General features: G+C 35.6%; 1 protein-coding gene across 2 annotated transcripts in view; it reads right to left on the bottom strand.

The window, feature by feature from the left end:
* Positions 1-46: 46 nt before the first annotated feature.
* Positions 47-18,180, bottom strand: part of LOC106958941 (collagen and calcium-binding EGF domain-containing protein 1-like) — a 33,211-nt gene continuing 15,077 nt past the window's right edge. Inside the window, exons 3-7 of one of the 2 annotated variants that reach the window (XM_015051130.1) lie at positions 5,204-5,256; positions 4,911-5,045; positions 3,858-3,995; positions 2,864-2,970; positions 47-1,211 (exon numbers count right to left, since the gene is read on the bottom strand). In XM_015051130.1, the coding sequence (XP_014906616.1) occupies positions 999-1,211; positions 2,864-2,970; positions 3,858-3,995; positions 4,911-5,045; positions 5,204-5,256 (646 nt within the window). In that variant the 3' untranslated portion in view covers positions 47-998. Of the gene's footprint in view, positions 1,212-2,863; positions 2,974-3,857; positions 3,996-4,910; positions 5,046-5,203; positions 5,257-18,180 lie in introns of both variants that reach the window. The other variant, XM_015051129.1, reaches the window with a different exon arrangement.

The raw sequence follows: 18,180 nt of genomic DNA, 5'->3' as shown, positions 1-18,180 counted from the left end.
GCTGGAGGTCGGGAGGAAGAGCAGTTGCCCTTCAATGTGAAAATCATTGGATGCTCCCTGACCCTTATCTGAACCCCACACTGCATGCAATTGTGATTTATCACTGGGAAAAAAGCATCTGCTACCACTTTCCTAAAAAGGTTGATTTTTGCTGCCACCGAGCCAAGGATCTAACTTGTCTAATATTTTAAGCAAACAACCAACATGTACAAGCTAAGCTAATAATTTTCCTCTGTTATATTTGACATCTGTTGATTTTGAATGTAGAACATCGCTTCTCTTTATTTTCACCTCATGGCGATCCTAGGTCAGAACAGACTGGTACAGAAATATTCATAATTTAATTCTGTCTGTTTTTTGTACACTTTATTTGACTGACACCATTGTGTCAGTCAAATAAACAGACATAATTAAATTAAAACAGAGTCCTTCTTTGCAACTTTTCTGAATGAGTTAGAGCATGGTAATGGATGTAAATGTGAAGAAAAACCTAGTAGGACATTCATCCAACCATCCATTTTCTACATTAATCCTCGCAGAGTAATGGCAAATAACCACACATTCACTCTTAACGTCACATAAGAGAAACAACTGGCCTAACAGTCATGTGTTTGGACCTTGGGAAGAAACTGGAGTACTCAGAGAAAACTGAAATGGGAAGAAGATTCAAGCTCCATGCAGAAAGATCCCAGGTCAGGATTTAAACGTAGGGCCTTCTTGCTTGGAGAGTTATAATTGAAGTTAGTTGGACACCTAATAAAATTAAGGCTGCACCGCCTTCAAGGTGCAGCTGCCAAAATGTTTTAAAATAATTTATGATGGATTGCTATCCTACAACAAAAACCTAGTCAAATTGAGCGGGATTTATAGATGTTAAAGAGCTACAGTATTAATGTGGAAAATGCTAAACTAAATGGATCAGCAAGTGGTCTGTTTATAACATAATCATGTCATAGACTATCTCAGTTGGACATTTATGTTAGGATTTGCAGAACAGATTAGTCTGACATGCTTGCATGGCTCCAAGTGATTTTTCTGAATGCAAAGTACTTTCCACATGTATTTGGATGCATTTGGACATTGAACACAAATTCATTCTTACCTGGAGGCCCTGGCGAACCTGGAGGTCCTGGTAAAAATACAGGTGATGTCATAATTTTCTCATTCATCATCTGCACAGGGACGTCAGCACTATTCGACAGCAAGGCCATCTTAGAAAAGAGGTGGTTAAAGAATAATAAAAATAAATGGTGGTAAGAATTGATTAGGGAGTATATGATACCTTGATGGGGTATTTGTTTCTTATATTAAGTGCATTTTGTCCTTAATTGTTTCATATTAAAGGTCTGTGCCCTCATAAATTACACACTGTAGACCTAACATCATGTAAAACTTTTGCTACAATTATAAACCCTGCCTAAAGATGAAAGTCGATCTTGTAGCTGCACCACATTAACAAACCATGACCAATACAGATGGAGGCAAAGCAACACATCTGCATTATGCAGCATGACCGGGACAGTCCCCGCTCTGTATTGTAAGCAGCATCCTTGGAAATGGTCGTCTTTGATCTGTGTAACATCTTGTAGACTTGGCAGTCCCAGTTGGGTAATAAGTAGAACATCTTGATATGCTGTAAGAGTTTATTTTAGGATTCAGAACTGCTGCTAAATTTTGAAGTTTGCTGTGAGTTTGCATTCAAATACAAACAGAAACAAAATTACAGACGTATCTTTATAGGGATATCTTTTTGAATTCACTTTATAGCATATCCCCTTCACTAGAAAGCATACTTAATCTAACCCTGCACCACACCTTTGCTTTAACTGGAACTCTGTAGAAAATTGTGTCACTACTGTGCATTCTGCTTTGGTAATTGCCGGCGACTCTAAATAAAATGACTGAAGTTCATTTTGATTAACATGGGTTACAGCTACAAACACAAAATCAGTTTCTCAGAAATATAAATTAAATCAATCTTGCATAAAGAAGCTGGCTGTTCACAAAGTCTTGATGTAAACATACTCATGGAGAGTTGAGTGGAAGGAAAAAGGATGGTGAAAAAAAAGACACAAGCTAAATCACTGAAATTAAAAACGTTTGGACTTTATTTTAACATATAGAAATAAACTTGCATTTGTTGCTCCCCACAAGGATACACACACAAAATGGGTGAAGTTGCGGCTTACTCGTTGAAATCAGATGACTTTGAAAGATGTGAGCGGACAAACTGATGTTTTAAAATGTGTATTCTAATGTCCCTGTAATTATTACCATATAATAATACCCTTCAGCTTTATGTTGTAAACTTACATAGTAATCAGCAAAGACAACATTTTTCATGATGTTTTCTTAATATATGCTGAACCGTATATACGCAGCACGGAAAGACCACACAGCTGGAAGCAATACATCACATGTTATAGTACTGAGTGTTGAACGCTGCTACTGACAGACACATCCTTAGAAAAGTTCAGACGTCTGTAGTATCACAGATGGACATGTTAACGCTACAGCTGACTTTTGTATCAACTTACACCCAACTCGTGTAGGAGCAATGCATCAGCCTGCTATTCGCCAAGGATTTTTTTAAAAGTGTTTTCTTTTTATTAGGTTATAAACTGCATTGATGGACCTCATGAGAGTTGTTAATATGTACCTGCAGTAATTTCTGCAATACTGTTGGGAGTATGCTACAGCTAAATCAAAATCCTTAACAGGTTTTTTTTTTTCTTCTGAGCTTTTTTGGCCACTAACTCTAAAGTGTATTGCAAAACATTTGCTGACGTAGTGGATGAAGAAAAAAAATAGACTTACATTTTTACTTTTGCCAGACAAATGTTTTTGTTCTCTTGTCCCATACCTTCTGCTTAAGCTGCAGCACAGCCATCTTGATCTGGAGGAAGTCTTCACATGTGGCAGAGCAAGTTCCAGCATTCATTAAATTATCACATTTCTCAAAGAGATGAACTGCTGGGAAATTGGAAAAAAAATAAAATAAAATACTTGAGTTACTTGGACATGGAAACACGGACATGGAAAAATCATATAATGTATAAAAAAACGTATAACAAAAAAACATTTCATAAAAATGTAGCCAGATGAGTTCACTCAAGAAGTTAAAAAATATCTAGAAACATCTGAATAAAGATGAAAAATTGCAGTCTTAAACTCTTACCCCCAGTTTTTTCACTGCTGCCACCTTCCTGAAACTCCAACCCCAACTGTAGCTACTCTACACTAAATCAAAATAAAAACTTCGACAGAAGAATGTTCACATATTAAAATTAACATTTCCATTTTGCGCAAGACAAGCATAGGCTGTTGCTTTCCGGGGTGCTTAAACATTGTTCATCTTAACTAACTGAGTTTGTCTGTACAACGGATGAGTGCCAATGTCTGAATGTGATTTCGCTCCCCTAAATTACGAAGCAGCAGGACACGAAGCGCGGTCATAATTTCACGCACCACATTTTTGCACTGCTTAGCATGTTCTGAAATGTTATAGTAGGTAATGGAAGACACTCTCCTGGGAGGAAGTAGCAAATCTGCAGGCCTTCACTGCTTCATTGGCAAGAAAATCTGGGGCAGAAAAGATGTTTTTATCGCCTGGACGTTTTGTGTTTCCTTCACATGTATCCAGCAAAATGAGAAGACCAGGAGTCAAAGAGCCAGCTGCGTGTTTGGGTGGCTGAACTGTTTTGACATGCACAAGAGGCAGTGACGTCTAATGACTACCAGGTGTCTATGTTTGTAGTGCCCCCTCCCAGCTCTTTCTCCATCGCCCTCCAAAAACACTGTGAAGTCTTCTCCACATTGCTGTTTGATGTGAATAATGAGAAGATGTGTACGCTCACCTCTCTCCCCTTTGGTGCAAGTCTTCCCATCGTCTTCTAGGAAATAGCCTTTCTCACACTCACACCTAAAGCTTCCCGCGGTGTTGATGCAGATCTGAGAGCAGGCGCTCATGTTTTTGTCAGCACATTCATCAATGTCTGTGTGTTGAAGTGTAAGAATGGAGTTAGCCAGCAAATGAAAAGAAAATGTTGACTAAAATACGTCCACTCAACGTGCTTGCATTCAGCAAAACAAAATGCTATGAAAATACGTTACTTTAACTTTGCAACTTAGATTTTTTTTTAAGTATTGAAATTTAGGGAAGAGTGTTTGAATAGAGTAGGAATTTCTGAACTTTAAGGCATATAAAAAAATCCAACTCAGGGGATTTCAAAGCATTTGAAACAGTAACATATTTCCCGATTTGTAATGTTTTTCATGCAAAACTAAGCAAATATTGGACAGATAACACCAAATAAATTTATTAACACTCAGTTGATGTTTAATATTAGGCAACTTCATATTTTGTTACAGTGAAGCAATGTTTTTAAAGACATTCTTTATTCTTGAGATAAGAAAACAAATCCTTACAATCACAAAGTAAAAAAGTTGGATGTGATACAAAATCCTCCATAAGAAATTGGATAGCAAAAAAAAAAAAAAAAAATCAAAAGATCTAGTCATGCCTTATCGACTACTACAGTGTCACTCTCCTGCTGTTACAATTACATATTTTAAGAGCTGTTAAACCCCACATTAGGGTCAATCTCCCTGCACTGCTAAATTTGACCAGATTGTTTATCTCCAAAAATGCCTCAAGAAGGATGCATTATAAACCACAGTGCAAAGTGTTCACTCATTTAGACAATAATGAGACCTATTACAGAATCATGCACATTGATTTTAGCTCTGCATTTAACACCAAAATTCCCTAGACACTAATGGCTTCAGAACATCCTGACTAAAAGACAGGCAGTTTGTATTACAGTATCAGTGAGTGTTGAATGGTTGGTTTATTGCTGTTNATCAAACATCAACCTTTATTATTTTTGCTATGCATAGTTAGATCTTACCCAGACAGTAGGGCTTCTCCCGGTTTCTGTGGCGTTCACGGTCATAACGGTAACCCAAGTAACAAGTACACACTACGCGGCCAAAATGGTCTGTGCACTGCTGCTCACAGGGGGCGCCAGCACACACATCATAATCTAGAATGAAAGGATGATAGGATGACAAAATACAGCTTTATTACAACTTTAAAGCAAGTAACAGAAGATACTGAAAATGATCAGACACTAATAAACCCAAAAACCTAGGATATGTTTGGCAGGATCCTGAAAAGTGACATCCAAACTGTTTTTCCTACCTTCAGGAATGCACTGGCCCATTACAAACTTGAAGCCCTTGCAGCATTTCCTCCTGTAAGATATCAAATTTGCTTTACTGGAAATATTTACAAAGAGAAATATGACCAGACAGTAAAGACAAGCACTATCACACCGGAGCCTGATGGTTCCATTCAAGTTTCTGCTGGCTTTCATGTGTTTATGTTTTGTAATTTTTTAATCTCAGAGATTAAAGAAGAAATGAAACAACCTTTAGTATTTTCAGCCTAAAACTCCAGGCCCTTGGTGCTGAGATGAGACTATTAAAATATCCTTGTAAGCTTCTGCATTAAGAGCTCTGTGTTGTGAATGCCTGATCAAAGACAGAGCAAACACATGCAGAGAATTTTAAGTAAATTCTCTGCTTAAAAAAAGGGGGGGGGAGGGGATCAATTGTGTGTCAGATCTCCTTATTTGACAAGGAGCTCAGCAGGTAGTCGTGTTAAGAACAGAGCTTTTTTTTAAATCCTGTTACATGTTACAGAAATTACACATACCATACTGTGAAAACATACCGAGATTGACAGCTTGTTTAGTTTGGCACAGTGGTTGCCACCGATTAAATTTTGAGCAGGCATAACACCAACTCTAGAAATAAAACTGTCGTCAATCATGACAAATTAGCAGATCCAATTACTTGTCAGCTGATGAGCTGACATTTCCAGGTGAGTAATTATGTTTCATTTAATTGAGCAATTGTAGAATGACAATGAATAATTATTGTGGCCTAAAGGACCTTTTCCTTGAGCGAGAAGGCATGCAGTTGAAATCTGAACCTATATTGATCCTTATATATACAAAGCTGTGAGCACCAATGATGATATTCTTGAAGGTTACAACAAAGTGTAAAAGAAGATTAAGCTTGAGTTGAAAGAGTGAGCAGCTTTGAGGGTTTTAGGTCTTTATGCTCTTGTGCTCCTTTACCAGCCTGGATTGGCAATATCCTCCTGCACTTTGAGAAAGGAAGTGATTCAATCAAAATAATTAATTAGGACTTCCTTCAAATCTGCCCATATTATTGCGTATACTTATACATTTTCTTGCATTACAATGATTTATGCTTATTTATTTGTGGTTACAGCTGACTGTGTTGAGTGATAATAGTTATTTTTCCTCCATTAGGAAATCATAGCCAGGAGAGACCAAAATGAGGATTTGTTGGTGCATTTTCCAGTCACTGGGCTGTAATGTATCATTAAAATGCCCCAGTGTTGGGGGCATTTTATGTGAAATGATCAATTGTCAATCTGCTCTTAGATTAAATTTGTTTGTTGCTGAGTCGCATGATGCACTGCTTTTTAAGATATTTTGGCCTACTTTTGTTTAGGGGATTGTTCATACCTGGGTGTGGTTTGATAAATACAATGAAAAAGGTAGTTAATCATTTAATTTTTGGTTTTTGAAAAGTGGTTTGATTGGTGTGGATAGATTATGCACCTTAACCATCTGAAACTAATGTTTATATTTGCTCTCTTTGTCTTTTTTCATGATATTAGCATTTGTTTGAAACATTTTCATTGAAATGAAATGAAATGAAATTTTATTCGAACATGATACAAATATAAAAATAAAATAGTGCACAGTAACAAGAAGTGCATAAAAAAGATGAGAAAATACAGATTTTTTGTTTCAGTTAACATATCATGCTCAAAATGGGGTAGGAAGAAGTGAGAACTTATAAACTCCTACCCCCTAAACACTTGAAACTTTAGAGTCCTACTGTCATTAAAAAAATCAAAATCAAAGTGGCAGTCAGAAGTAACAGTTACTAATATTTACCTATACATTTTCCCATTTTATGCTGGTTTGTCTTTCTAAACCCTTACACCAAGTTATCTGCAATACACACCTTATTGCTTTCTGTCACCCGTATGTGTATCTATTGAAAATTACCTCTTTGTACTTTCTTTTGAATTGTGTTAAACTATTGCTTTGTTTTAAATCTTTATGTAATTTGTTCCATAACTTTACACCTTTAATTGAAATACAGAAGCTTTTTCTTGTTGTTCTAAAATTGCGGATTGGACATATCAAACATAGAAACAACATATACGGAAATTTTTTACTTTGTCGAATACTTTACTTACCATTAGTTCTTTCCATTAAATCATTTATTGCAGTATTTATCGCCATGAGTCATATCATCAGGAACTTCAATAATTTTGTTTGAACTCAGTCCAGCAGAAAAGTGCTAACAGGTGCTGCTTTAACACATCATGAAAGAATCCAATCGACCTCTGAAGTCATCACTAATCATCACTATTAAAGTGCAGTGATAGTCTTTGAATAAACTGTAAATACTAAACAGCTTTATTTAACAGCACTAATGAAAATAGCACCATTCATTAAGATTTTACAACAAGAAGACATTTAAATGTCATTAAATTACTGCGATTCTGCAGAGTAGCTGCAGGAATAAAGGTGGTGGAGCTGTTATTTAACAAATACAAGTGTCGATATGACAGTATGAGTGGAGGTTGTGTACTGCTACTTTTTAATTTCAAAAGGTGAAAATTGTCGAAGTTCACTCACACCCACACGTGCTTGCAGATGACTGCAGCATAGACAAAGTCACATAGCATCATATAAATAATTGAACAGTCACTTTAATTGAAAGACATAATGCTCCATAAGAGTAAGTAAGACAGAATATGTAATTTGTAGGGAAGATAATTAGACCAGCCAAAGTGCTGAGTGCTCCGATGCCCAGTGACATCACTGTAGCCAAAACTTTCAATAGCTTTTAAATTTCACCTTTACACCCCTGGAGTTTCATTAGCTTTTCATGTTCTGTGTTTAATGTTATTATTGCTCAGCATATAGCAGTAAGAAAGTATTATACATGTGGACCACAAGCCAGAGTTGACTTTGAATGTGTGACCCACTCTTTCTAGGTCAGCATCATCCCCCTGAGGACTGAATGCACTTTTAGCAAATAATCAACTTAGCAAAAACAAACAAGGTTAGCTTAAAAATCAAGATGAAAACAAACATCTATATCCGCTTCCAAAAGATCACAAAAGAGACAAAAGCATCCCAGGGAAATTGGATCCAAATCTGTGGGGGAAGTACATTTTTGTCGGACTTTGCGTTTATTACATTATTACTCAGATAAATAGTATCTTTGATATGTTCTTACAGCATTGTGCTGTTTCTCAATAGATCACTACAAAGACAACTTTAAATTGGCTTGATTACTTTGCAAGTTACAGAACTTTTTTAATGCAATAATAGCACTATCTTTTAATTTTATTAGGCTGGATCTTTTTATTGGCAATAACTGATTTAATTTTAAATCACTATTACCCTTTGGCTAACCTTCTGCACATATATGACACACACACATATGTCTAAATTAAACAGAAATGAGACAGTAGCAACATGACCTGTACATGATAGTAAAACAACAGCATGATTAAAACTGGTGTGAAGGTCAGTGCATCAAGCAACTAATTAAACACTAGTGCACCCTGAAAAAATATACTTTATACATTACAGAAAGACCACAAAACAAGAAACTTGTCAAGTTAGCAAAATTATGAAGCTAATTTTTTTAGCCTAAAATTATTTTAGCCTAAACCAAAAGGTCTTTAATTAGCAGAGAGTCTGTATACAATTTGATTTCAACATAGATACAGCTTCAAATGCCTCAAAGGTTTGTTAGAGGACAAAACAAATGAATAAAGACAGCACAAAGTTATGCAGAAGTTAATCAACCAATCATCCAAAAACAAAAAGAGAATGGCCCCACTGCACTGCCACTACATAAAACATTTCTATTAAAAAAATAGAAATTTGCTGTCTTCATGTCACAAAATTTAAAATATTTACCAGTATCAATATGTTTGCAGTCAATGAACTAAACATCACACCGGGGGGTTAAAATTGAGAAACATTTCATGTCAGAACCACAACAACAAAAGCAGAAAACAAAAAATACAAACAAACAAAAAAATAAAAATAAAGAAACCAAACTGTAATATCCAGAGCTTCTGAACCTTTGCAAACAATAGCTAAAAATAAAATCCTGTTTAATCATCTACTTCATGTTAATGAGCAAACAAACTCAAAACACATGTGGTTTTCATTGATATTCATAAGTTAAAGAACAAGAGGGAAAGATTTCCCAAATGCCTTCATGACACTTTTCTCCAAGAATATCAATGAGCCGCATGTTTGCAAGGTCACACATCCGCACGCTCAGGAAGGGCACGTTGTGACTGACATTTACTTTCAGACAGAAAGCCCTGCACTTGTTCAGTGTTCGGAACATCACAGAAAATCTGTTTATTTTGCCACCTGTGCCTTTTCTCACCCTAAAGGTTATTTCATTTTGCCAGTGATACGGATCACTTTACACCAGCCGCTTGAAATCTAGACATAAGCTAGTCTGACCTCAGTCGCCTGGGGTGAAGCATAAGCACTTTAATCACCTTATAAACAGAGGCTCTGCTCTGAAACAACACGATGAACCAGCCTGGCCCCAGTTTGTCTTAACCAGAACTTGATAATTCCTGCTGACACACAACTCAAAGTGGTGGAGTCCACTGAATTTATTTAAAGCAGAAATCAGATCAGGATGAAAAGGTTCAGAACCAATTTGGACAAGCATGTTCTTATTTCTAACAATTACATGTCTAAAAGATTTCACACACATAAACACAGCTGTGAGACAACACAAGCAATCCACATAGAGGCTTATTTGTGTGACCATTTATACACAAAAACATGTCTGCATTCCACACATCAGACAATGTTTTTTGTAGCTTCAAACAACTGTTTCCACCAAATCAATGTTTTTACACTGGATCTAAAAGGAAACTCTATAAAGTACTTAGGAAATTATTTTTTTCTGTAACAAATAGTGTTTTCAACTTGAATGAATTGAGTTTTATAGAGTTGGTTAAACAAAAACTCTCTATATAGAGTCCTCTTATTTTCTGATATGTATCAATCAAAATATCAACAACCAATTTTGTCACCATCACAGAATTTCAAAAGTAAAGAAAGAAATGATTTTACCTCATAAGAAATGCTACACAGTAGAAAAATACATTGGATGGATGGGTAGATTGACATACATATTATGATTATTAAGTCCAAATATTATGTGTTGATAGAAATAAAAAATATGGCTTTGTTAAAGCTAATTATAATTGTAGTCAATAAAATATGAAAAGTTGAAAACATGGTTACAAAGAAAGGCTAAACTATTCTGAATCTCTAGGTAAAAATGACTATTTTCCATCAGCTGTAACCAGATGTAAGTATTATAATGCAATGCATATGAAAACATAAATGACTTTCTATTAAAATATCTACACAAAGCACTTCACAAGCTAACCAAGCATCTGAGATCTGAGAAAATGTATCAAATAATTTAAATGGAAATTAAACTATTTACTAGCTTAATTACCATTAATTCCATACCATTAATTTTAAAATAGTATGACAAAATTATAATCTATGAAATCATAATCAAAACCTTTTGAAAGAAAATGTTCACATCATTCTCCAAATTCTTCTTATTATATGGTGTTTCAAATTATTCCAAAGGTTTATGGCTTTGGCACTTTTTCTGCATGCGAGACACTGACATCGGTTTTGGCTAAGTGTCATGTAAAACCTCAAATGAACAGAATATTTGCACAAAACCATCAATAAAATTAGACGCTTCGTCAGCAGGAGTGACTCTGCCTAAATTCTTTTTCTGTATTTTCCAAATGTTGACAGAACATTCAGTCTGTTCATTACTGGCAAAGTCATGCATCCTAAAACTTTGTCACATGAAAAGATCTGTTTAAAAGTTACAGCTTTGTGGACCTGGCAAGGATATGAGAACAACATGTGCCCCATCTATCTTAATAACATAAAATAAAAAAAAACACACTTGAGAGAATTATTACTTGCTACATGTTGACAGAAATAATGTGGGCAATTTAGCAATCAGCCTACATTACATGAAAAATTATAGCAGGTATTGCAAATCCTAACATTGATGAAGCAAATCATTGCAGATTGTGGTTATGAGGAAACAATCAAGATTAGAAGGAGCAGCCTGGCAATATTTATCATCTATTTTTAAACCACATTCCTTGTACATTTTAGATGCTGCTTGATAAGCTACACGATCTCTTAAGAGATTGCTGGTTGCTCCGGCAAATACAAGGAGAGAGAATTTCCTCTTATATAACAGAACAAATGGAAGTATTTTTATTTTTTCCCTTTGAGCCAGAGAAATCCACTCTTTGCCTTGAACTTTTCACTTGAGATAAAATTTAACGTGACAGTCTAGCTGCTGCTGCTCAGCCTGTTCTGCACTGCTAAAATACCATCTGGATATGATATCATGATATACAGAAAAAAAAAAAAAAAAAAAACTGATGCATGTCCCCATCTGTTCAAACTAAATGAAATGGTTAGAACTTCATTAAACACTAAAACAAGTGATAAAGGAAGCAATAAGAACAATAAGCACATATACTGTGGTGAAAATGGATTGAATATGTCAAGGTTTTTCCTGGTGAATATATTTCTATTGACCCTAATGACATGAAATTTATTCCAGATGTCAGTAACAACCTTGGTAATCCGCATACACAAACAAATCAAAACATATTAGTCCATAAATTAAGATATTTGTAATAAAATATAAGAGCATGATAATATTTATTTAATACTTAATAGAAAAGTCCTTTTAAAAAAAAAAAAAAAAAAAAAAAAACATCAACGGTATCTTCAAGATTCCACCTGTATGGAGAAACTTGATGTGTTGCTATTGCCTAATATGGTCTATTAATCTGCCTTTTCATGGTATCTTACATTGCATTCTGGGGTGACTGACAAGTAGCTTTATTTTCTTCCTCTGAAACCAACTGAGAATTGACTTGGCTGTGGATTTGGCATCATTATCTTGCTGAAGAATCCACTCTGGTTTTACTATCTGATCCGTATGAGGACTGTATTAGCATTTTTTTCCCCGTCCACTTGTTTTCAATCACATTAAATCTGCCATTATCATATGCAGAACAACAAACCACATCATGATGTACCCACCTCCAAACTTCCCTTGCTTTAAAGGGTGTTGAACGGGGCGATTTCTCCTTTGAACAGGAGTTGAGAAATTACAGAATTAGATTTTGATTTAATCTGGCCAAACTATATTATTCATAGAAGCCATTGCATCTGAGTGCATTACTTAATTTTAATGGAAAAACTGCACAACTCCAGGACTTTCTGAAGAACTCTGTCAGTGGTCATTAGGTCTTGGAGAGCCTTTAAGACTTTTATTCAAACTCCTCTGTAAGGCAATCTTTCAACTTCCAGATTTTGGACCTAGAAATGCCTAAAAATTGATTTATTGGTTGCAAACTTGTGGCTTTACAACAATGAATTTGCTTGAGAGAGCACTTTGATTGCACCCACTATTGGATTTGGATTATATGACATGGTGATGAAAAAGCTTTTTATAGGCCATCAGTTAGGATAGTTAGAAACTAGCCTGATAAGTAGTAGAATTGCTTTTTCAATTCTGCTTTTTAGACTTGGACTTTTTAGCCATTTATTTGGCTAGCTATGCCTTTTGTGAGTTTCATGAGTTTCATGCTTATTTTCTGTATCATTTCACATTATTACACTTACAGTAACACACACCCTTATTTGTATTGATTTCCTTGGTGAGAATTACATGACAGAAAAGTTCAGTTGTTTGTCTAAAGTAGACGAAAATGCAAGCTGGGATCCAAGAGGTAAATGATGAAAAGGATTTTTATTAAAGAAGATAAAACACAACTTACAAACTGGGGGGGGGAGAAAGCAGAGAGCCAGGGTACACAGAGACCGGGTAATACAATTAAGTAAGGTGTGAGACAAAGAGAAGAAGGTAAATATCAGGATTGTGATTGCTGGAAAAATGGACCAGGACTCATTACTGAGTGCAGCTGAGAAGGTAGAGGAGAAGGCAGGCTGAGGAAGAGAGAGAAAGGTGACACAGTGGAGCAAGGGGAAGTAAACACTGACAGTGGAGCTGGGAAACATACATTTACAAACACAAGAAATGAAATTAATGTTATATCTTAAGTAAGTAAGAACAGACAAATCTAAAATAAAACACACACAAGGCTTGTTTAATCAAAACAAATAAAACACATAATGATCACAACTATAAACCCAGGAGAAACCCCCATAAAAAAACAAGAACCTGATGAAAAAACAATAAAATGTTTAATGTTTAATTTCCCAGATGAAATAAATTCCTCACACCTATGTGTGAAACAAATGCACTTAAAGTACATCCAAATCCACATATTCGAGAGTCAATGACAACCTGTAAAACCTTTTGGTTTGAATGCTTGTTCTGGGAATTCACAGCACAAAATCTGATAGATCAAGTCAAAAGCTGCAATTGCATGCCAAAAGAGTGTCAACATTGTGACACTTATTGGCTGTCAAGATAAACAGGAGATAAAGTTGAGCAACACATCTGTGATTCCAGAGTTAAACAGATCAACATCACATTTGCAGAGACACAGCTGCCAGTGAAGAATCCAAAGAAACAATCCCTTGACAAAAAAGACTCAGCACAGTGAGTACGTCGTCTGAATGCCTGAATACCTTTGCGTGTCCCAAAACTCCAGACTCTAAAAACCTTGGAAAGGTCATCTGCTCAGCTAAAAATACATCACTCAGAAATGGATAAAGGACATTCCCATCTGATGGTTTTGGTATTAGCAGACCTTTAGAAAAACTGCTAAAGTTTCTGCTAAAACAAACTGATAGTTGAAATTCTCTTTCAAGTGTTGGTATCTTCAGTGATGTTACAGATAATTACAGACATATGTCTTGGCATGGGATATGATGAAACTTGATTCCAAAGAAAATGACTATTTTGTATCTGTATAGTGAAGTTAGCCCATTCTAACTGCAACCTGATGTAGAGATGAAAGTGAGTCCAGTTGTTTAACAACTTCCACAAAAATACATCCTCCAACAGGGATTCTCAACATGGGGTCACAGTTGGGGGTGCACACAATTTTCACTGAATAGAAGCTGACAAAATTAGATTTGTGCATACAAAACATTAACAGACTTACTGAATAAAGTCTCAAAAGGCATCTGTGAAGATTTAAGTCAACACAACTACCATTAAAACAAAAGTTTCTAAGAATTTAAAAACAGAAACTGAAGAGAAAGAAAAATAAAGAATCTTTTGCAACCTTTTGGAAATACCAAAAATGATTAATTCCACTCTAAGAAAACAACTTTGTTGCAGTAGAAATGCTTGATAATTAGACCAAAAACAAAAGCAGGTCCTGAATTGAACATTTGATCTAAGTTGAAATAGATAGTTGAGCCTGTTGAATCAGAAGCCTCTTATCTTCCTCTTGACCATATATTACTTGTTGTCTGAGGAGTAAGAATATTGTTGTCTGACACCAAAGGTCAGGTCAGATTGTTGGAAACCAAGCACTGTGATACCTGACACCTGACCCTACTATAAATTGAAATCAACATCTCTGTCAGCAGAACATGGTGATATCCTGGCAGAGCAGTGTGCTGAATTCAGACTTGAGAAAACACAGTGGCCCTACAACAGCAGAGGACAGATGACCTGTATCCCAAATCATCACTGACTGTGGAAACTTCACACTGGACTTCAAGCAATATGGATTTGGTGCCTCTCCATTGGATCTTGATTTCCAAATGAAATGTAAACTTTACTTTCATCTCAAAAGAAAACTTTGGACTTAGAAACAGTGCAGTAATTTTTCTCCTTTCTACAGGTAAAACGATTCTGACTCGTCTAGCTCTGGAGTGGCTTATCACTAGGAATGTGTCAATTGCAGCTCGTGCAGTCCCCCATCTCTTAAATGGGCTTTGCCCCACTAACCTTTCAATACCGTAGTATCTCTGTTGCTTGTGCTCATTTTCTTACCACAATAAACCTCCAGTAAAACCACTTTCACACAGCACACAAGCAGGTTCTATAATGACCATTTGGATTATCTTCTAAAGGGAAAGTATCACTGTCTAATCAACAGCAGAAGTTTCCTTTCATTTCAGTATTAGAAACCTCTAATACATTTAAAGAAGTTTTATACCGAGTTTTAAAACTTTAATGTCAAATAAACATCACTTTGTTTTACAGACTTAAAATCAAGTGATGTGAATGAAGGGGGCATAAACTACAAAGACATTTTGGAAATAAGTGGCAGGCTAAACTGAAACCTCCCTGAAAGAAAACAAATTATTTAATCTTCCTTTTACCTGATGAAGGCCAACATGTTCTTGTCACATAAAATCTTGTTTCTCCTTTGATAATGAACTGTTTTTATGATGCTGTTCTTATTTTTCTCTAGTTTTACAGAACATTTGTGCACTCAGAGATACGAACACTCTCCTATTTGATCAATCATTACTGTAACTCATTGATTAATGACCATTTGAACTACCCACAAAAGACATTTCACTAACCATGATAGACACACAGACCTGATAGAACAACCCATGACAAGGCTCTTCATGTAAAAACAGAAATTAGGGTTTAAAGTAGTTTAATTTTCCTGCTCTGTTTATTGTTACTAATTTAAAACCTATTTTTCTCTTGCCCTTTTGCTTTATTTTCCTCTCCCCTGACACAACGTAAGGACTCGGTGAGTGCAAATCATAGCAAAAAATGTGCTGAGTGTGAAACGACTTTATTGCTGAGGTTACCCTGAAACCGCACAGTTGTGGTTACTCATCCAATAAATGTAAAGTTCAACATTTTGAGAGGTGCCCTCTTTTTTTTGACTAAGGATTAAAGACTCAGATTTTCACTTTTAAGTGTAAAAATGTGGTTTGCAGCAAAGCAGCAAACAACATAGGTTGACAAGCTGCACAATATATATAGTTAACTCACATAAAAAAGGTTAAATAAATGGTAATAGGCACAGAGGTGACAAACCTGAGACAGTTTTCCATTGATTAGTGGAGAAAACTCTGAAGGGAAAAAGTTGAGAAGGTTTTTATTGTCACTCACTTTATTTTGATAGTTCTAAATCCCATTTATCTCACACCTTGACAAAGAGAAAGGCAGAGAGAGAGTAGCAAATTATACAACTAGTGCTGTGACTTGTTTATACAAAGTTTACCACAAGACTTGAGCAATCATGCTCACGAAACTTAAAAGGGCAGAGTATGATTAACTCATAAGAACCCAGCTCAAGAGATGCAACACAATCTTGACACAGTTGTTGTCTGCATAGATTCCCGTCAACTCTAAAGATAATGAAGGAACAACTGATTGGTGTTGTTTGCTAAGATTATTAACATACAAAGGGAGAACATTTTTTATAGTTTATAAACTTGCAGTTTATACTACATGTTTAGAAAACTTAAATTAGTAATCCCTGACTTCCTGTTTCCCATGGGCATACAGTGCTTTAAAAAACTATTTCAGACACAACTTGAGTAAATACAGGATGGACCTTTTTAATGATTATTTTATTACTTTGTCCAGATTTTTCTGCACAGCGGGACTGAATGCTGCCTTGGACAGATTCTGATGGGGCAAATGGAACATCACATGTAAAGTTGGACTGAGACTCGGAGGCGGTCCTGTTTGTTGCCATGGTTGGTCCTGGGATTTCCCTCAGTCTACAGGTTGGAGACAAAATGGCTGCCAACAAAACCTTGTAGCTCTTAATGATTTTTCTAGAATTTTTGAATTGTGTGATGCCACTTTTTCTCACCTTAAGTTTATTTACAGCAAATTCATTATCTACTGCCTTTGCACTCTGACCTCTGCTCTTTGACCCCCAGAATAAGTTTTACGGTGCAGCAGGGTGTTAGAACTCTCTGCAGTTTACAGAAATATTGTTTGCCTGAATGATTATAACTCTGATTGTCCAACATCTGGCTAATATGTTTCTCTCCTCCACCAGGACAACAATTGAAACAGGATAAAAGTACAATAAAATTGTTAATTTCCTGATTTACAAAAGCACATCCGACCACACTTTAAATGCAAAAGAGGATAGTCTAAGTTCTAGTTGACTAAAATTACAGTGGCTACAATTAAGACGACTATTATTTCAAGTTATGATTTAAGTTTATTTGGAATCCATTTCAAATCTTAGGAAAATCTACTCTTCGGAAAATTACTCAACCAAATTATGGGTTTACTGCACATATTTTCGATCAACTATTAAATTCTTTCACTGAGGTGTAAACACCCTGGTTAAATTACATCCAACTGTTACAGTTAGCAATGAAAGCAAATTTGGGCTAAATGATTTGCGTGACTTTTTTAGGAGTTTCTGTACCGAAACACTATACAGTGTTTCAATACAGAAACAGGGGGAGATGCATGGAATTACTCTATTCAAGCAAATTGTGAGTTAATCGAATCTATTGAGAAATTTTTCAGTTCTGGGCTTCAGCAAAATATAAAAGAGGCTAAATCAAAATTCACAAATGTTTTAACTATTTGAATGAGTTTCTCAAGTAATACTGAATATTCTGAATTGAATACATTAAAATTAACAATGATGTCATGTGTCAACTAGATTTCTACAGAACAGAGTTTTTAAAAACAGGGAATAAATTGCTGCTTCTCTCTTGCTATAATTCAAAATAATTTGTTTAACCAAGTCATGCAGAAAGGTCTAACCTGAACATTATATCATTTAATAAATCTAGTTGTATCAAACTTCTCCCCAAAACTGCCAAAAACATTGATAAATATGATAAACACTACAAAGGAGTTAAATAAATATTTTATAGAAGGGTTTCACAGCCCATTTTTCATCAAGGTGCCGATGCCCTTCTGTGCCGTGGTCATGTATTTATCCATGTGCCCGCTGATCTTAGCTGCTATGATGCCTGACATGAGCTTCCATGTTGTAGAGAGACAGGTTATCGACTCAAAGAGCCTTCATTGCAAACTCGATGGGGCTGTGGAAAACCACCCTTGAAG

Source organism: Poecilia latipinna, unplaced genomic scaffold, assembly GCF_001443285.1.
Source record: "Poecilia latipinna isolate Pla-1442-1.1 unplaced genomic scaffold, P_latipinna-1.0 Scaffold1032, whole genome shotgun sequence".
NCBI lineage: Eukaryota > Metazoa > Chordata > Actinopteri > Cyprinodontiformes > Poeciliidae > Poecilia > Poecilia latipinna.
Note: the sequence above shows the minus strand (reverse complement) of the source record. Positions and strands in the feature narration are given on the sequence as shown.